Here is a 21,882-nt window from a genome sequence, read left to right on the forward strand (position 1 = left end):
AACATCTGCATTGATCTCGTCATCCCTTAGCTAGCCACTCCTTTGGTTATTCCTCCTTTTAGGAGATAGAAAGCATAAATGCACCTATATATTATTGAGGCCTCTGAGTTCTATTGCTTCACCTTGCTTGGAATGTCTTTTAGAACCACGGTCTCGCACTCATTAAACTTGCTGCCTGATTCTTGTGATTTTTTTTTTTTTTTTTTTTTTTTTTTTTTTTTAATTTCTAGGCCTTGGTTGTAGGCTAGCCTTATTTTTAGGGCTGCTCTTCATTCATTCATCCATTCAACTGATCAGTCATTGAATGGCCATTTTAAACCTAATACTATTTGACAAATTGTGGAAGATACAAAGAAGTAAAAGTCATTAGTCTAAGCTTCTGATTCTGCAAAACTCTACTGAGGCGTATAAAACAAACATGCTTGAATAAGTAGCTACATAAAGGTTGAATTCTAAACTCTAGATATGCAGTAAAGTATAAGATATGCAATGTGTAACCATCGTGTAACCATATTAGCAGGTTGCATTTGTCTTTATTCTTAAGGTTCAAAGATTTGACTGTGATGTCTGGTGCTACACAATGGTCCAGAACATTTGGATACAGCTGTGTAGCCGTTTATTGAGTGGCTGAGATATGTCTATATTTCACTCAGTAGATCTAATAATGTGCTTTGCATTTTTTTTCTTTTTTAAGGGAAAAGAGTAACACGTAGATTTCTCTGAAAGAACATTATCGTCTTCACAAATCATTTGTCTTTTTCACTTACTATAGGTTTTGGGTTATGTGGGATTCCAGAGAACCTTATAGGAGCTTTACTAAAGACTGGAGTAAAAGGGCTGACTGCAGTCAGCAACAATGCAGGGTAAGTGTGCATTTTTAAAACAATTGGCTTGAAACAAATGACAGTTCTCTATAATATTTATACAAAGTTTAAGAATGAAATGAAAATTTTCCTCATTTTATGAGCAACATGCTCAAGTATCAAAAGATAGTTTTTAACAAGCTCAAGAGTTAGAGGTTACATTTCTTCAAATATTTTTGGTACCATTCTTCATAATCATAAGTAAAGCAGACTTGCATAAATGTGACTCTTAATCTGATGTGCTTTTATTTTTCTAAATTTCAAATATATTATTAAAGTTAAGATATGTATTTTCAAATTGAATCTTTCATTTTATAATTCAGAGATGTCCCTTTATATTTTGTTATTATAGATCATTCTGTATAGTGGAAGATTTCAAGCGGTTTGAAATTTGTTTCAAGTCTTTCCTTTGGTTATACCATATTCTAGATGATATGTAAGGTTATCATTAATCATTAAAAATGTTGCTGGTCTTGGTAGAAGGAGGAGGATACGCAGCCAGCACTTAAGACAGTAGGGTCTCAATCAAAGTGGTCAACAATAAGCCATCACATTTAAAAAAAATTTTTTTTTTCAACGTTTATTTATTTTTTTTGGGACAGAGAGAGACAGAGCATGAACGGGGGAGGGGCAGAGAGAGAGGGAGACACAGAATCGGAAACAGGCTCCAGGCTCTGAGCCATCAGCCTGAAGCGGGGCTCGAACTCACGGACCGCGAGATCGTGACCTGGCTGAAGTCGGACGCTTAACCGACTGTGCCACCCAGGCGCCCCAATCCATCACATTTTAATAATGGCATGCACATTAAGATATGTTATGAAGAAAAAATATTTTTATATAAAGCGATAAGTTATCAGTTTTCTTTCAACAGTGAAAGACTTGGAAGAAAAAAACTGAAAAATTAACTAAATTTGCAGTTTAGCCTAGTACCATGAATGCAATTTAGAATAAATTGTACCAATTGTTTAAGACAGGAGACAGATCCTACATTTGTGCTCATGTTTTCTTTGCTGAGTTTATTAATGCTCTTGTTTTCATCTAGAAGGTTCTCCCACCTTTTCTCTGCATATCCACATCTTTCCCATTTTTCAGGATCCAACTCAGGTTGTACATCCTCAAAGAAACCTTATCCAATTAAAGAACTTCTCTAGACTTACTGATTTTGCCCCTTTCTGGGTTCCTTTGGAGACTTCTAGCATTTCTTTGTATACTGAATTGTATTTATTCCCTGAGGTATATTACAGACTGATCTTTTGCTTAAAGTAGTTTTTTCTTCCGTACTATGCTGAGCCTGAGGCACAGAGTCACTAAGTGCTGGAACTGGATGGGTTTGTAGAGGTTATCTGTTCTAGTTCCCTCATTTAACAGAGGAAACTCATTTGTAAATAGGGAAGTGACTTGTTCATGATCACTTGATATTTCTTAAACCCGTCCCATGCCCTGTGAACTTACTTTGTACTTCTTAAAATACTTTTGACTATCAGTACTTTGTTGGGTGTTCCAGCTAGCTCAGTGCTTACAAGAAATGGTATAAATCAGTGTAAATTCTTGATGCAGAGTAAGTACTGATAACCACACAAATCTTGAACATGAAGAAGGCACTTTGCATATCCTCATTGGCAGTTGATTCTCTCAATTAGGTGGGTTTAAATCCTAGAGGCCTATGGCAACGAGGGCTTTGTTTTGGCCATTAGAGTCAGACAAATAAGGAAAACTTAGCATTGTTCTGTTGGAGAACCAAAGATAGTTTGAAATGTTGAGTAAATGGAGAGAACTTAGAAGTAATAACTTCTCTCTCATTTAGAAAAAGGCTTTTTATGGAAGGATCTGCCCACATTGGAAGTCTTTCAAAGGTCAGGACTCCTGATTGTTTTTATTTTGTTTTTAGTTATGAAAGGGACCTGTTGCCATGAGGTACCACTTACCTCCCTTGGTATGTAGCATTAACTGTTAGTCTTGATGAGATAAACTTTCCCCCTCATGATCACTTAGATGAATCAGTACTTTGATATGGATTGATTAGGAAGGTAAGAAAAATTGAAAACATGCTTTTCATTATTTTTTAAAAGACTTTGATATATGAATTACAAGCCTGTATGAGCAAAAAGTTTTACAATAAACTATATATCAACCAATTCAAAAGTAAGGGAAGATTAGGTGTGTTATATTAATCACACTCATTTCCTCACGACAAGATTATTTTATTATTTTTTTTAAGTTTATTCTGAGAGATAGAGAGAAGGAGGGCATGTGCACAAGCATGAGTGGAGGGAACAGAGAGACACAGACAGAGACAGAATCCCAAGCAGCCTTGTGAGATGATGACCTGAGCCAAAATCAAGAGTGGGATGCTTGAATGAAATATGGCCCTTTGTAGCAACGTAGATGGAACTGGAGAGTGTGATGCTAAGTGAAATAAGCCATACAGAGAAAGACAGATACCATATGTTTTCACTCTTATGTGGATCCTGAGAAACTTAACAGAAACCCATAGGGGAGGGGAAGAAAAAAAAAAAAAAGAGGTTAGAGCGGGAGAGAGCCAAAGCATAAGAGATTCTTAAAAACTCAGACCAAACTGAGGGTTGATGGGGCGTGGGAGGGAGGGGAGGGTAGGTGATGGGCATTGAAGAGGGCATCTTTTGGGGTGAGCACTGGGTGTTGTATGGAAACCAATTTGACAATAAATTTCGTATATTAAAAAAAAGAGTGGGATGCTTAACTGAGCCACCCAGGTGCCCCATGACGATTATTTTAGATTGCACTTCTCGCGGGTGGGAATTTAGACAACTCCAAGGACAGTCCAGCTTACGTGCAGAAGCCGAGTAAATACTATCTGAAGATATATATGCCCCTGTGCTTGTGGTTATAATACTGTTGCTTATATGTGGTATTATAGTAGTCAGGTATAGGAACTCTGTGAGGGCCCAATGAGCACTTTTTCACTCTAAATAAAATTTCTGTTTCTGCACCAGTGATTTTGAACCAGAAAGTAAAGGCAGGTGGCTCCTTCACAGTGGCCACTTTATTATTTGTTGAGGCAGCTGCAGCTTTGTAGGGCTCAATGGAGAGAGAATGTGCCATCTTGTCTGATTATAAGCATTCCTCTAAGATTTGATTATTTTGTCTGGGAAGGGCTAACCACTTCTTGGGATGTATACTTGAACTTCTCTGCTTGGCTCATGGAAGGGAATGTTCACTTGTTCCATATAACTGTGTCATAAACTAATGTTTTGCCCAAATATAGCATTGTCTTCTCTTTTGATATTCTTGATACTATTAAAGTAAAAACTGTAATTGAGATTTAAGTATGCCTAAAATGAGAGCAAAGAAGAGAAATACAGCTTGGTAAATGGTTGCAAATTCATTTTTATTAGAGTTTTGTTTTGGCAAGAATTTCCAATTAATGAGATTTCAGAAAATTAAAATACAGAAAATGACATTTTTTTTTTAAATGTTTATTTATTTTTGAGACAGAGAGAAACAGAGCATGAACGGGGGAGGAGCAGAGAGAGAGAGAGGGAGACACAGAATCCGAAGCAGGCTCCAGGCTCTGAGCTGTCAGCACAGAGCCCGACGCGGGGCTCGAACTCACGGACCATGAGATCATGACCTGGGCCGAAGTCAGACGCTTAACCGACTGAGCCACCCAGGTGCCCCCAGAAAATGAAATTTTAGATTCAAAGAATGAAAAATACTTTTGGAACATTTATGTCTTCCATGAAACACATGAATGTATCTACTGAATTCTTGGTTTTAGACTTTTTTTTAACCACTGAAATGTTTGAAACCCGAGTTTGTTGTACTATAGGAGGAAGGTCAAATCTCTCTCTCCTTAGGTATGCTAGAAAAATGTTGGGTTCTAAAGGCAAGCAAGATAATCTCTTTTAAATTCCATCAAAATGACCTTTAATATCAGAGAGCTGCGAGGTGTCTTAATACACGTTTCTCTCCTAGGAATGGTATATTTCTCATTTGCAAAAGACAACATGTGTATTTCTTTTCTCTTTATATTGTAAAGGTCTTGCCTTTTTCATTTTTATATTGTCAATGTCTGATACACAGGAAAAAGGGATGTATGTTTGCTGAATTGGGGAGTTAGAAAGTACGTGGAAGGAAGACACTCTTACTATAAGCTATCTAACAGCATTTTTTGAGGTATATGCACTAACTCTATACCTGGTCAGGGGTAGCCTGGGCTGAGCATTTTATGCTCAGTTTATGCTTTGATGCCATGCCAGGTTGTTAATCCAGGAAGAAAGCAAAGGCCAAATATACATAGTTCCCAGAGCCAAGATCAACAAATACAGAGAATTCATCTCCAGACAGAGCCAAGTTCAAACATGTAATGGGCTGAAAAGCCAAACAGAGAGCCATGAGAGAGTGGCTAGAAAAATTTCCAAAGTCAGTGAATTGGGCAAGTACATTCTAGTTTATCATATGGACCTATATAGTTGAAGGGAATTTTGGGTATTTAAAACTACAGAAAGCAAATGGACTATATTCACCTTCATGGATTATTTTATTGTTACAACTTTATTTAGAGAGGGCTCCAGGGGATATCGATGGTGCTCTGATACTGGGTAATTGAAGAGAGTTTACCAAAGGGACTCTCTCTAAAGGAGAGGTTAAGGTTGAGGGAAAGCGACATGAGTATTGAATTTCCCTGGAGTTAATAACAGAAGAACTGTTACCACCAGCCTTAGGTCTGAAGAATGAGGGGAAGGGGCTGCCAGGACCTGGGAGAAAGCTTTATGGAGACGGCTATCCAATGTGCTGCAGCTTGCCAGGGAGAGAGTCGGGGTAATATAAATCCCAATATCCTTCTCTTCTTACCTGGTCAGAAGCCAGAGGGCAGGGGAGCCCCCTGATTCAGTCTAGAGTCAGCCATCCTGGCACAGGGAAGGCAGGAGATCAGAGAATGGGTCTGGACAGGCATATAGAAAATATCCAGCATAAGGACTTGGTGATTTTCATTTTTATTTGAGATGAGCTAGTAAGGAGGGGGAAAGTGAAATCAAGCAATAAATTTATTCAATAAACATTCTGTGTTTATGTAGTACCTTCTGTGTGTTGCATTGGCTTTCAGGTGCTTGGGAGTACAGCAGTGAATGAGACACCAAGTTCCCTGCATTTGTGGACCTTACATGCCAATGGGGAGAGGCAGACAATAAATAGGAAACATAACAAACAAGCAAATTTTCCAGTATGTTAGAAGGTTATAGTGCTGTGGAAAAAAAAAAAGAAAAAGAGCAAGAAAGGGGGACTGGGAGCGTGAAAATAGATCCGCAGTTTTCAGTATAAAATCAGGCAATCAGCAGCACCTGGGTGGTTGTGTCGGTTAAACTGATTAAATTGGTTAAATGTCATCAGACTCTTGGTTTGGGCTCCGAGTTTGAGTCCCATTTCTGGCTCCGTGTTGATAATGCAGAGGCTGCTTGGGATTCTCTCTCTCTCCCCATTTCTCTGCTCCTTCCCCGCTCACCCTCTCCCTTTTCTTTCTCTCAAAATAAATAAACATTTAAAAATTAAAACAAACAAACAAACAAAAAACCAAGGGAGGGACTCATTGAGGTGACAGTTGACCAGAGACTTGAAAGAAGTGAGGGGGGAACCTTGTGTTACCTGGGGAGGTGTTTGTGAGTCAGGGAAAGGCCAGCACAAAGGCCTTGGGCAGTATGCCTGGGGTTTTGAGGGATAGTGAGGAGGTCAGCAGAAGAAAAGGGAGCAAGAAGGAAATGGGTGAAATGAGGTCTGAGACTAAAGGGCATCCCATCTTACGAGGCCTTGCAGGCCACTCTAGAGATCTCTGCTTTCACATAAATACATGAATGCCATTGCAGCATTTAAGACGGAGCAGTAATGTGATCTGACATACTTTGTTTTTATAGTTATGTTTTTGGCCACCATTTTGTGAGTGGATTACAGGGTGCGGGGGTAGAAGCAGGGATGGTGCAGGTCATGGAGGAGGAAGTGGGAAATGCTTGGATTGTGGATGGGATTTGAATGTAGAGTCAGGATTTTCCAATATAGTTGATGTAGAGTATGAAAGAGAAGTGACAGGTCATTGCTTTTGTACAGAAGATCTGTTAGGATGGGGCAGGCTGCAGGTGGAACTGAATGTAGGGGAATGGAATTATTAACCTGAAGAAGTGAAGGCCCGGTTAGGTATTAGGGGGCAAACAGGGAGAATGCATTGTGTGTGAGTGTGGGGAAGAACTACCTTTCCAAGACACAGGGAATCTGAGGTGATTGGCGCCCCCTAGTGCCAATCGCATTATTAGTCTTGAGGGGATCGGCTCCGTATCTCAAAAGTACACTCTTGAAAATACTTCTTTAGGCTTTAGTTTTCTTTTGAATCAAGCGAGGATAAATCACGTAACTATTCTTTTATGCTCCTGGTACATCGGAAATGTTATCAGATTCATTACTGGAGGCTAGAACTGTAAACACATTTAGCAAATGGTTACTGGGACTACTTTGAGGAATTCAGTGTGTCCGGGCTGCCTGGTGGAGATTAGAGGCTTGGAAATGCAACATGCTGAGAATTAGGAGTCAGCTGAGCAGGATGGGCACTTGTGAGCATGAGGAGTGGGGGGATGGGTGAGTGAAGTGGAGGTGGGAGAAAAGGAGGTTGTTAGAAGAAACGTCAGTGGTTTGTCACACAAGGAACCGTACGTACTTATCCCTGTCTTAGTCAAACAAGGGGATGTCACTAGGGATCAGTAGACTAATTTCACACCAGTCCATTCTCCCACTATGTTCCATTGCCAGAGTCAGAATTCTGGGGTGAGTCTGTATCTACACCAAGTCTGTGAGTGATTTTACCCTAATTATCCCTTGATTTGTCTCTTTTTCTCCACTTCTGTTGTTGCTACCTTAGTTCAGAACCCCGTCTTTGCTTGTTTGGATTATTTCGAGCCTTTTAACTGATCTCCCTGCCTTTTTTGTTTGTTTGTTTTTTGTTTTTTTAAATCACTGAACCTCTCTGATTGTATACCCTGTCATTTTCCACTGAAAATTATTCACAAGGTCTCCCATCTCCTTCAGGATGCAATCCTAATTCCTTGGTGTGACTCATGTGACAGGTCACAAGCTGGCCTGCCATGCACCTCTCTTGCTCACTTCCGCTTTGGATCCATACTGCGGTCGCGTTCAGCATGCAGCCGGTCACACCACTGTGTACCTTTGCAAAGCTGCCCATCTGCCTCTTTGGCTCATCACTTCCACACCTCTACTCCTCTCTCAAAGACTTTTTTCTTCAAGTCTGTTCCAGCGTCACTTTCCGTAAGCTTATTCTGACCTCTTACTCCTCTCTGTTGGGTGACCTTCAGTGTTCTCACCACACTTGATGTAGACCTCTCTTAGCATATCTCTCCCTCTATTGTAATCATAGGGTTACTTGTTTATTTCTTGATATCTTAGAGTTTCCCCTGGCCCAGGACCCACATAGCCCTGGGGTGCAGGAACAACTTGGTAAATGACTGTTGGATGAGTGAGCCACGTAGAAGACCCACGCTCCATAGGGGAGAGGCCATCGGAGCACTAAGGGGATTAGGAGGGAGAGATCATGAATGAAGTCTTCTGTTTCTGGGAGGAACTCTGGCTTTATCACGATATTCGTTCTTTAAAGTGGCTTTATTGTAGCATAATACAGAGTAACGTAGAAAAGTGCTTATATCACAGGTGTAAAGTTTGAAGAATTTTTATAGGCTGCAGACCCATGTAACCAACCCCCAGCTTCTTTAAATGCAACATGACCAGTATACCAGAAAGCCCTCCTCATGCTTCTTCTAGTCACTTTTCCTTTCCCACCACTGAACTTAACCGTTATCCTACTTCTGATCTTATACATTAGTTTTGTCTGACTTTGAACTTCATATAGAAGGAATAATTCAGTAAGTACTCTTTTGTGGTTCTTTTGCTTGACATTTTGTCTATCTGTGAGAGTCATCCATTGTTGCCAGGGGTTGTAGATGATTCATTCTCCTTGCTCTGTGGCATTCCAACATGTGGCGATACCACAGTTTGTCTGTTCTGCTGTTGGGTAATATTGAGGAGGCTCCAGTTTTTTGGCCATCAGGAACAGTGCTACTGTTTTTGTTGTTTGATGAACATAAGTGTGCATTGCTGTTGGATATAGACCCAGGAAGGGAATTGCTGACATAGCATATCCCTATGTTCAACATTAATAGAAACTGCTAATAATTTTTCAGAAGTGGTTGGGGGACGCCTGAGTGGCTCAGTTGGTTAAGTGCCCAACACTTGATCTCTGTTCAGGTCATGATCTCACGGTTTGTGAGGTCAAGCCCTATGTCAGGCTCTGTACTGACAGCATGGAGCCTGCTTGGGATTCTGTCTCTCCCTCTCTCTGCCCCTTCCCTGCCTGCAATATCTTTCTCTTCCTCTCTCTCAAAATAAATAAATCAACTTAAAAAAAAAAAAAAGTGGTTGGATCAGTTTACATTCCCCTCCTCATATGTGAGAGTTCTGGGTGTTTCACATTCTTTCCAACACTTGGTATTTCCTTTTTTTAAATTTAGCCATTTTTTCATGTTTACAGTGGTTCTCATTGTGGTTTTTACCATAGTTCTTATAAAAATAGTTTTATAGCTTAAGTTTAAGCATTCTTCATTATCTTAGAAATGTTTATCTAGTGGTTAGAGCAGTTTTGAAACACTTGAAGAGAGGGATAAGGTGACTAAAAACAGGAAAGTATTCATTCGGTTATTAATCTGTCTTGTCACATTGACTTTGCTTGAAATTCTAGGTGTATTTTGCTTTGAAAAAGAATAGACATAAATAAGAAAGGCATAAACTTAGAGACCTTCACTTAATGAAAAAGCCAATACTATATGCACCATTTCTAAGAAGAAATTGTACTCCAGTGTCAGTTATAGGCTCATATGTGGTAACTAAATGTACTACTCTGGTGAGTGATGTTCATAATAGGGAAGGCTATGCATGTGTGGGGTCAAGGGTATTTGGGAAATCTCTGTACCTTCCTCTCAGTGTAGTTATAAACCTAATACTGCGCTAAAAAAGATAAAGTCTTAAATAAAATTTAAAAGAGAATAAATTGAACTCCAACCTTAGAAATATTTTTTTTTAGTTTATGTATTTATTTTGAGAGAGAGAGAATGAGCAGGGGAGGGGCAGAGAGAGAGGGGGACAGAGGATCTGAAGCGGGGTCTGTGCTGACAGCAGAGAGCCCAATGCAGGGCTCCAACTTGCGAACTGTGAAATCATGACCTGAGCCAAAGTCAGATGCTTAAGCCACGGAGCCACCCAGACACCCCTGAACTCTAACCTTAATAGAAATATTAAACCATATTATATAGAACTTACTAGATAACGGATAACACCATTATTCTTGCTGCCTATAATCTTTTCACTGGTTTGTGATTAATTTCCTGATTTTTTTGTTATTGCTATTAAAAACGTTTAAGTGTTTAAATCTTCTTGACCTAAATATCTGTGATATAGGGAAAATGTTCATAGTTATTTATAATTTGGGTCCAAATTTCAAGAGTATGCTGTTCTTCTTTCTTTTAAATATGAGAATGCCTTGCTCACTTTTTAGGACAGAATGAATTTCTCCATTTGGAGCTAGTGCAGATCAGGAGTGTGGCATTGCTTTTGCTTCTACATTTGCCTTCAAAGTGTAAGGCAAGATCCAATTCATCTCTGCTTGTCTTCTACCCTGGCATCACTTTGGAGCAGTGGAAAGAATGAAAGGTGCAGGGTAGACTTGTAGGATTGGTGTGGCTTTGGATACTGGCTGTGTCACCCAAGATCTTGCCAGAAATCACTTAAAGGTTTAGAGCTTTAGTTTCCTCAGCTGTAAAATAAGAAAAGAATAGCTACCTTGCAAGGTTCTTTGGGTGGTGGGGGACTGAGAGAATATGCGTGAAATGCCCGGCAGGAGGGAATCCTTTAAATTAATAACATTTCATGTTTGTGAAGTCTGGGATATTAGTGTTGTCTCTGATATTCCTTTGATTGCAAGCTGCTTGCATTTTTCTTCTAGGGTTGACAACTTTGGCTTGGGCCTTTTACTCCGATCCAAGCAGATAAAACGCATGGTGTCTTCGTACGTTGGGGAAAATGCAGAATTTGAACGACAGTACTTGAGTGGTGAATTAGAAGTAGAGCTGACACCTCAGGTAAGAAAATTTCTCTGCTTCTCTTACACAGCAGTAACTTATTTTAAAATTTACCTTTTCCCCTTTGGGAATTTTCCTTTGCAAGAGAGGTAAGGCAGAGAGGATTCAGTTTTGCCAGACCAAGGAAATTTGTTTGTAGGTCACACCTGTTGATGTCTAGACTATTATTTTCTGTTGCTGTGCACGGAAAAAAAAAAGGGGGGGGGGAGGTATTTCTAGTAAAAATATCTAGGCTCCAGGATAAATTTTTAAGTTCAGCACTATGATATACATTGTGCTGGAAGCCTGCAGTAGGACTTGCTGAGATGCTGGGGGATTGTCCTGAGAGTCCGTTCCTGTGAATCATAGAATTAGAAATCTGTGAGGAATATGTTCTTGCTGAGACATCAGGAAAGTGGAGCCCATGGAGGGTAGAACTGGGTGTGTCCCAGAATAAGTGCTGGAATCAGGGCCCGGGTCTCCAGGGAATTGATGTCAATTACCAAACAAGACAGTTACTGCAGTTAATCTAGCAAGTCTCCACTTACTTCTTACACTACGTCTTAACTGCTTGAAGAGTTTGTCATAGAGGAAACTTTTTGAAGTCATTTGGGTAAAACAGGGCTCTACAGGTTACATATGCATTTGTCATCTTTTTTTTTTTAAGTTTATTTATTTATTTTGAGAGACAAAGCATGGGTCAGGGCGGGGCAGATAGAGGGAGAGAGAGAAAGAATCCCAAGCAGGCTCTGCAGCATCAGCACGGAGCTCAATGTGGGGCCCAAACCCACAAACCTCAAGATCATGACCTGAGCCAAAGTTGGACACTTAACCGGCTGAGCCACCCAGGTGCCCCTAGGCACTTGTCTTCTAATTTGACACCATCTGCCTTCATCTCTGAAATTGAACCCACCACTCTGCTTTATTTTTGTCAACAGAATCATTATTACCGCTAACTTCACTACATTGGTAATGATGTGATCTAGCAGAATTAAAAAAATCAATAATTAATTCTCAGTATATGCTTGTCTAGAGACAGCAATGCAGGGGAGAACCGTCTTGTACCTGAAGCTATACAACATTACGCGGGTCACGCTCTGTCACTCTGCAGTGTTGTTGGGAGCGGTGTTTGTCACAGCCTCCCACTGTGCCTGGCATTTATCTGGTTTTCCTTTAAAATGAAAATAACAAAAGGTATCCTGTCTTAGTCTGCTTGCACTGCCGTAACAAACTAGGTGACTCAGGCAAGAGAAAGTGATTTCTCATTGTTCTGGCAGGTGGGAAGTACAAGATCAAGGTACAGGCTGATGTGATTCTTGGTAGAGGGGAGGAGGGCGGGGAGAGACAGAGGACGCACACTTGCAAATGAGGACTCTGGGCTCTCTTATTATAAAGACACTAATACTATTGGATCAGGGCCCTATCCTTATGACTTCATTTAACCTTAATGACTTCCATAAAGGCCGTGTCTCCAGATACAGTCACATGGGGGTTAGGGCTTCAACATACGCATTTGCGGGGGACACAGTTCAGTCGATAGCATATACTTTTCCTCTTCACGTTGTAGGTTGAGATCCCTTTTCCTCTGGGTTGTGGAGCCCTTGAAAATAATTTCAATTACTTCTTTTATCTTTTGCATTACCCCTTATTTTGTCAGAGGGCATGTACATGGGTGTTCCTTAGTGTTTCTTTTATATTCTTTAAGCTGAAAGAGGTCGGTGTCTCTCTGCCCACTTTGTGCCAGGTACACAGACATCGGCTCTGGCACCTTGTTTTGCAGCCTGTGAGCCAGAGAAGCGTAGATAAAGTGGTAGGGGTGAGGACTCCCTTCGGGGTTTGGATGCAGGGGGCTGGTGGTACCTGCAGAGAGCCTGTATGTAGAAATTGTCCACTTTTAGGCTCTTGCCCAGAGGGACAGAGAGAAGGAATAAAGGTATTCAAGAAGGGTGGACATAAAAAATACTTTATGGTAGGGGCTGTTATTATGGTTGTTTTGATGGTTTAATTTTGTGAATGTTACTAACTTAAAACAAAATGGAGTTATCTCTGTCCATTAAATGGAATAGAGAAACAGTTATCTGGAAGATTTTCAGTTGTGCCTCAAATCCTACCTTCCCCAGATTATCCCACCTACTTCAATGACTCAATGTCTGAAGTCCCAACTTTTAGTGCCTGCTTTGAGTTTAGTATTTGAAGGCCCCAGCTAAAGTAGAAATTGTTTTCACAGATAAAGTAGAAATTTGTTTTCCGTATTAACATATTGTCATTAATACCTAAATCAATTCTTACTACTGAATGGCCAGTCAGTTATCTAGCATGAATATGATGTAGCTAGACCATAACAGTAGGTTTCAGTGTTAGGGAGGGTATCAGGAAATATTCAGGGCCAGAGTTGTTCCCCTGTGGGGAAAATTGGGTGGAAAAGTAGTTGGGGGAAGGAGGGAGCTAGGGAAATCAGGTTTAAATCTCTGGTACCTAGGAATCTGATAAAGATGATCAAAAGAGGGTACAAGAAACTTTGCATACAGCTGTTTCTACCCGGAGGTAGAATTTAAAGTACTCTTAGCTTTTAAAAACCAAATTACTAGGGCATGTGGGTGGCTCAGTCAGTTAAGTGTCTGACTTGGGCTCAGGTCATGATCTCACAGTTTGTGATTTCGAGCCCCACGTTGGTCTCTGTGTTGTCAGCACAGAACTCATTTCAGATCCTCCGTTTTCCTCTCTCTCTGCCCCTCCCCTGCTTGCTGTCTCCCTCTCTCTCTCAAAAATAAATAAATAAACAAACAAACAGAAAAACCAACAAATTACCTATATGTTGTATAATCTTTGCTTAACTTTGGATTTTTTCTTCATTAGATAATGTGTTAGATGAAATGCTTATAAGAATGTTTTGGAATAAAACAAAGTGAACATATTATTATATAATAATGGTATTGTTATCAATGATAAGATTCAGGCTATACCTACATATGGCACACAGTAAAACACAACATTTAAATACATGTTTTTCAATAAATATAAATTATATACTTCAGGCTTAAAAATTGATTTTACAGATAGACTGATGTAGATTATGATGTCAGGAGAGCAGTGGGCGCCAGAAAGCTGAGATCCTGATTATACAAACAAGCAGTTACATTTGAATGTGGGTTAAGAATTGAGAGATTGTTGGGGCACCTGGGTGGCTCAGTCGGTTGAGTGTCCGACTTGGGCTCAGGTCATGATCTCGCCATCCATGAGTTCAAGCCCCGCGTCAGGCTTTGTGCTGACAGCTCAGAGCCTGGAGCCTGCTGCAGATTTTGTCTCCCTCTCTCTCTGCCCCTCCCCCACTCACGCTGTCTCTCAAAAATGAATAAATGTTAAAAAAAAAAAAAAGAATTGAGAGATTGTTGTCTAGAGGTGCAGTACTTGTTTTAAATTAATATAGCATACAGTGTTTGTGAAATACAGCAATATACAATGCTTGGTCCGATTTAGAATGATAAACTTCTAGAGAGAGGAACCATGTCTGTACGTGTTTCTGTATCCACATACAGAAGTGTGCTTAATGAACTTCTTATGGTGTGCCGACTGCTCACTTGCAGGGCACGCTTGCGGAGCGGATTCGTGCAGGTGGGGCTGGAGTTCCTGCATTTTACACCAGCACCGGGTATGGGACCCTGGTGCAACAAGGAGGGTCACCGATCAAATACAACAAGGATGGCAGCATTGCCATTGCCAGTAAGCCAAGAGAGGTAAGAAGGACTCTGGTCCAGGTAGCGCTGGGACTCTTTTTCAGTGTAGGATTCCAACTGGACTTAGTGGGTAGATAAGGATTAAATCACTTCAGTGTGAGAAGACACTGTCCTTCATTTATGTGAATATGCTAGGTAACATTTCTAGCTAAAACTGAGCATCCTCTAGTAATTAAAATCACATAGAGAAACTCGAATAAATAAATGAGAAGAAAAGAAACTGTAGTCTATATAAGATGTGTGAGCCAAGATTAGTTTTCTGATAAGTTTTAACAAATGTAAGAGCATTTATAACTTCTGACTATGCTTATGTGGAAGATAGAGTAGATGTGTGATACATATCATAGCAAACTCTTCATGCTCAAGCCCCTACTGAATGTGGATGAAGGAATTAAAAAAAAAAAGACATCGTATGTTTGCATGCAATATTGAAAAGTAGGGGGCAGTTGTAATTACATAATAGAACATTTATACCGTCTCCTTTATCCTTCATTTTGTATAGTGGACATATGGAGCTGATGGAGTACTTCAGTTATATTTACAGTGCTGGGTAGGATGGAGTACGCTAGGTAGCTTCACTCACATACTAGAAAAGAATGGAACTCTAGATATAGAAATTTGAGATACTTAGATTTGAGCCAGTTTTAAAAATTACACAGGCTGGTATTCCATTACTGTATTTTCAGTACCTCTTGCTTCTCTCTGGCCACATGGCTCAAGAGCAGTAACACAGGTTTGCAGAAATGCTCAGCTTAGCTCTAAGGAAGTGACAACTTAGTAAATCAAGGGACCTCTTATCACTTACGGCGATTTTTATAAACATTTTTTTTTTTTTTGCTTATAGGGATGTTAGCTCTGCACCTCCATATTTTGAGAGAAGATAAAAGGTCACTGAACATGCCCCTTGCTGTTCACTGTTTGTCTCTAGCAGTGTCCTCCATCTGGAGCTTTGCCTTTCTGCTTAGAATGACCTATATTGACTCAAAGCTTTGATTAACATTTTTTTTTATATTTTGTCTTGCTCCTTTACTACCTAATTAGGTTTAAAAAGTTTTTGACAAAGTAAGACAGGAGTCTAATTATTAAAATGGATCTTAGTGATGTAGATAATGATGCTCAGAAAAATTGGGTTAATACTTTGAGAGTTTGCTAGAAGTTACAGCATTAACTCGCCTTGGGAAAACATAGGATAGACTAGAGTCTGTCCTGAATGCCTGGGTTCATTGTTGCCTGGAGTCAGGTGCACAAACCTAATAGTTTTGTACTTTTGTCTCAATTACCTAGGAATGTGACAAATAATTTCTTGAAATGATTCTTGTTAGCTCTTTACTTCCCCTACTTGTGGTAGAAAGAGGAGGTGAGTAAATGCCTTAATTCAGTGACATTTATTAAGGTCCTACTCTTTGCCAGGCACTAGCCTAAGTATGGTAGAAAAGGCGATGATCTAGACCCAGGCCCCCTCTAGTGGAAGAACTGACAAGGAATGAATTAACAAACACGTAATGTCAGTGAGGAAAGTGCTGTGAAGAAAAATCCCGTAGTGTAAGGGCAGAGAGAATGGTCAGTGGCCAGGGAGGTTGTGTTCCAGATTGGGTCCAGGGAAACCTCTCTGAGGAAGTGACAGTTGGTAGATACAGAAATAAAACAAGAGAATGAGTCGGGTGAGGATTATAGGGTTGTGCTCTGGTCAGAAGGAGGAGAGAAGACAAGGTCCTGCGGCAGGATAGCCCAGTTTGTGGGACAGCAGGACAGTGAGACCGGAACAGCATAAATGAGGCAGAGAGTGGTAGGATGGGAGGCTGAAACGAGGCTGCAGCCAGATCGTGAGTTTGGGTTTTACTGAGGTTCCAAAGTGGGAGAGTAATGTAGTCCAAGTTCCATTTTGGAAGCATCACTGTGGCTGCTGGGTAGTTTTCTGGTAGGGGTACAAGAGCAGAAGCAGTGAGAGAGCTTAAGAGACCGTTGTATCCATCCAGGTGGGAGTGGAAGCTGTTTAGACTGAGGTGAAATGGTGGAACTTGTGGGAAAGGGGTTGGAATCTAGACATACGTTGATGGCAGAGCTAGTAGGATTTACCAATGGATTGGTTGTGGGCTATGAGGAAAGACAAGAACCAAGCCTGCTGCTTTTTGAGATGGGTGAAGTATGGGGGTGATCAAAGAGCCCTGTCTGGGACTGGGTGCGTTTGACATGTCCTTTAGGCTCCAGCAGAAGCTGCTCAGTAGTCTCTAGCTTGGGGAGGGTTTAGAGCTGGGATAGGGGATTGGAGCCATCAGCGTGTAGTAGTTAAATCTGTGGAACTGGATGAGTGTCTAGGGCTGGAGTGCAGGTAGAGAAAACCTCTTTTGCATTTGAAGGGTGGGAAGAGTGAAAAGAGAAGCAGAGAAGGGGAAAGTATCTAGTCTGTGAAGAGAAAAATCAAGGGGAGTGTGGCAACTTGAAAGACAAGGGAGATCTTACAAAGTGGGGAGTGATCAGCACTGTCCCATTGAGAAGAGGTGGCATAACAGGAGGGGGCATTGAACCCTGGTGACCTTAAAGAATGATTTTTCTAGGGGTGCCTGGCTGGCTTAGTCAGAAGAGCATGTGACTCTTGATCTCGGAGTCATGAGTTCCTACATTAGGTGTAAAGATTACTTAAATAAACAAACAAACTTGAAAAGAAAAAAAAGATTTTTCTGGAAGGGAGGATTTTTCTGGAATGATAGAAATTTGATCAGAGTGGATTTGAGAAAGGGCTGAAAAAAGAGGAAGTGGCGACCGGGGCACACAGAACTCTTTCAAGTGAGTGTAATAGTTAGTGTGGCAAAACCAATCCCTCCCCTGTTTTAAAATTTTAGAATGTCAGCACTCAGTAACTGCTGGTTTGTAGACCCATCAGGAAATTGTATAATTGGAATAGGGCAAAAAAAGTCAGTTTTTTCACATTGCCCTGGGTTAGCATATATTTAGATCTGTATGTAGGTTTCCAGATCTGTATGCAACATACTCTCATCTATTATCATTAGTGTTTACAGTAATGACTTTGAAATATACAAGGCTCTTGAAAAAGCTGTATGTTGATGTGCAGTTTATGAATAGCTTTTGTATGACTTATCTAAGTTTCATATTAATAAGATCCTCCATCAGTGATCCCCTAAATTCATTAATATTTTCTAGCAGAAAGTGGGATAAAGCCTTTAAAGAAGCTGTTGATTAAGAAGGGATTTCTGCTTTAAACCATAAAGAAAAGTAACTATACAGAACTTTCTCCTGAAGTTTTCTGTGATATGCATGCAGTTTGTCCACTAGAGGGCGTAGTATGAGCGAGAATGGAGCTCTGCCTTCCTATGGCTTCAATCCCGTTTAGGATGGGGCACAGCATTGACGTTGTTTCTTCTTTTCTTTGTTTCAATTCCCAGAGCTAAACCCCCAAGAAGAAAAAAGGAACAAAATGCCATGGCATAGTTTTACTTTATGCTGCTTCTTCCCGCTCCCCTTTCCATGTGTAGTAGAATTAAAAGGCAATACAATACAGAAGTCAATAGCATTCCATTAAACAGTAACGATAGAAAAGGAGGTGTAATAGAATAACATAGAACTTTCATAGTAGCATAAAAACACCATGAAGTACCTATGAATAAACCTAAAAAACGTATGCAAAGTTTTTTTGGGGGAAGAATTACCAAGCAATTCAAAGAAGTAAAAGGAGATTTCAAAAAATATAGGCGTGTATTTAACTCACAGGTGGAAAGATGTGGCACGTCAGTTCTCCAATGTCATCTACAGGTTCTAGGAATTCCAATTAATATCTCAACAGATGGTTATAGATTAATTAGAGATGAACAGATTTTTGTAACTATTTTATGTACAATATACATTGACGATTTTATGAGGCTTATATAGTTTTTTTTCCTGGGTTGGAGGAAATGTTCAAGGTATATAACTTATGCACATAAATAATGAGTGCTAACACAGTCTGTGCCTTTGGCATATAGAACTTGGAGTTCCTCCAGTTTACTAAGCTCTCTCTTGCTGCTGAGTCTCTGCACATGCTGTTCCCAGTTCCCCTTCCACCACTTTGATCAAATCCTAATTGCCTACCACTCCTCACCCTTGAGTCCTCAGTTCAGATTGTCCTCCCTCTGAGAAACCTTCCCTGACTAGGCGCGTATCCTTATTATCTGCTTCTATCAGAGCACATACCACAGCCAAACAAGACTTCTGCAAATATCTGACAGTGCCCCCTTTGTCTCCTGCAGGTGAGGGAGTTTAATGGCCAGCATTTTATTTTGGAGGAAGCAATTACGGGAGATTTTGCTTTGGTGAAAGCCTGGAAGGCAGACCAAGCAGGAAATGTGATTTTCAGGTAGTATGATGGTTTTATGCAAAGCAATGCAATTAATGCAAAGTTGCATTTCAGCAACTTTACATTTCCTAAATTATGTTTACAAAATAGATATCTTGGTGTGTTTGGTGTTTAAAAATTCATTTAAAAAGTGGCTTACAATCAAACCAACCCACAGGTCAGTGTGTATATATATATATATATATATATATACACACACATATATATATGTGTGTGTGTGTGCGCGCGCGCGCGTGCAAGGCAACTGCTCTTGCTGAGATGTGGTGTGCTTCTGGGAATCTGTTCTGATTGGCTGGTGCCCACATTGAAAGGCATTTGAATCTATATACCCTTGTATATAGTTACATACAAACGATTTTTCCATGTGTGTTTTAGTTTCCATGTGTGTTGAGACATTCTTAGCAAATGTGACAAAAACACACAATTGTATTTAATTTTGATATTGTTATTGATATGCATTGTCTTAAAGGGCCTATGTGATTTTGATATTCTGAAAAGATACTGCTACTAACCATTTAGATCAGTTCTTTCCAGTCCTGTTGGTGTCTACTAGGAAATGCGTATTTAGGTTCTAATGAAAAGTTGATTAATCTTGATAATCCTGAACTTGCATTCTTGTTATCTGGATAGCCACAGATATTAAGCCACAGGCTTAATAGATTTCAAGATCTTTTGATTGCCCTAAGCATACTAAATACCAAGTATTTAGTATCTTGGATTTATACATTATATGGTTGTATTTTGAAAATTGTACCACCTTTGAATATACATAAGCAAATTTTCCAAAATGTGTGGTCTTGAAGACTTCACTTGTTAGGTTACAGAAATAGTTTTCTTTTTTATAATATGGTCATTTACTGTTCTAGCGGTTTTTTATTTTTACCAAATGCAACATTGGTGTGATCACAATTAAATTCTCAGTGACCACTCTCATGTCATTTTTGTTGATTTCTGAAGACCTTATATGATATTAATACCATATTTGATTTTTTTTATAACTTGTTTTATTTTTTATTTTTTAAAATTTACATCCAAATTAGTTAGCGTATAGTGCAACAATGATTTCAGGAGTAGATTCCTTAGTGCACCTTATTCATTTAGCCCATCCCCCCCCACACCCCTCCAGTAATGCTGTTTGTTCTCCATATTTATGAGTCTCTTATGTTTTGTCCCCCTCCCTGTTTTTATATTATTTTTGTTTCCCTTCCTTTTATGTTCATCTGTTTTGTCTTTTAAAGTCCTCATATGAGTGAAGTCATATGACATTTGTCTTTCTCTGACTAATTTCTCTTAGCATCATACCCTCCAGTTCCATCCACGTAGTTGCAAATGGCAAGATTTCACTCTTTTTGATTGCCGAGTAATCCTCCATTGTATATATATACCACATCTTCTTTATCCATTCATCCATCAATGGACATTTGGGTTCTTTCCATACTTTGGCTATTGTGGATAGTGCTGCTATAAACATGGAGATGCATGTGTCCCTTCAAAACAGCACACCTGTGTCCCGTGCATAAATGCCTAGTAGTGCAATTGCTGGGTTGTAGGGTAGTTCTATTTTTAGTTTTTTGAGGAACTTCCATACTGTTTTCCAGAGTGGCTGCACCAACTTGTATTCCCATATATTTGATTTCTTGAATTCAACCAGTTAATTTTGGAAGTTACACATTTTGCATCCTATCTTATTTGACACCTTGGTAAAATGTTTGCAAAGTTTAGTTGCTTTTTTAAAAAGATTAATGAAATTGGGGCATCTAGGGGGCTCAGTCGGTTAAGTACTCGACTCTTGATTTCGCCTCAGGTCATGATCTCAGAGTTTGTGAGTTCTGGCCCCATGCGCTGTCAGTGCAGAGCCTAGTTGGGATTCTCCCTCTCTCACCCCCTCTCTCTTGTGCTTTCTCTCTCTCTTTCAAAACAAATAAACTTTAAAAAAATTAAAGAAGATATTAATGAAATTGTATAGAAGCAAATGGAAATGAATGATTTAAAATATTTCCATGCGTTTGTCCTGTGATTCACTGCCTGGCTCTACTGTCTTAAAGACTGCACAAGGGCTGTTCTGAGCATTTATTATGCCTGTGGCTCTTGAGATTTGATATGAGATGAGACCGCCTATCAGTAATGGTCAAGTGACTTAGATTCTTAGGATACTGGCTTCCAGGATGACCCTCTTGTTTAGTGGGACAACTGGTAAGAGGTCTGTCTAGGCCATTGGTAGAACAGTCCTGCATGCCTTTGCCTCTGGCCACACTGCTCTTGGAGCTTTCAATGCTGTTTGGATGTCTAGTGGAATCCAACACAGCAACTTGTGGAAGTACCAAAGGACCTCTCTCTCTGGGACATGCCTGAGTTTATATTTATCCTTGAATCCCAGTGAGATAAACACTGGTGGCCTAAAAGAGCTAGTAAAAGAGAGCTGTAACTCATTTCCCTTTATGAAATGAGTTTTTCTACCAACTTACCTTCTCAGAAACAAAAAATATATTAAATTTTTTATGGATAGTGGTGGTGCATTAAGTTAAGAACTTGGGAATGCAAAACCGTCAGCAAAATTGGCACTTTCTTGAAGTTTTTACACCTCAGGGTCTGATGTGGGTGTTGTACTTCAAACAATTTCATTAGAAATTGGTTCCCCGGAATGATCTTTATAGATGATTCACACATTACCAGTGAATGTTTCATTTAAATTCAGCAGTAAGTTTCTTTTTAATAGAGAATATAATTACTATACCTTCTCATATAAAGCACTTGCTACTTTTCTTAATATTTAAACAAGACCAAGTTTAGTGAAA

The 21,882-nt window shown here is 39.8% G+C and overlaps 1 protein-coding gene across 1 annotated transcript in view; it reads left to right on the forward strand.

Moving 5' to 3' along the window:
- OXCT1 (3-oxoacid CoA-transferase 1) overlaps positions 1 to 21,882 on the forward strand; it is a 137,292-nt gene that overhangs the window by 9,204 nt on the left and 106,206 nt on the right. Inside the window, 4 exon segments of the mRNA XM_030330595.1 lie at positions 773 to 863; positions 10,891 to 11,026; positions 14,590 to 14,739; positions 18,981 to 19,087. Coding sequence (XP_030186455.1) covers positions 773 to 863; positions 10,891 to 11,026; positions 14,590 to 14,739; positions 18,981 to 19,087 — 484 coding nt within the window.

Source organism: Lynx canadensis, chromosome A1 (genome assembly GCF_007474595.2).
Source record: "Lynx canadensis isolate LIC74 chromosome A1, mLynCan4.pri.v2, whole genome shotgun sequence".
Taxonomy (NCBI): domain Eukaryota; kingdom Metazoa; phylum Chordata; class Mammalia; order Carnivora; family Felidae; genus Lynx; species Lynx canadensis.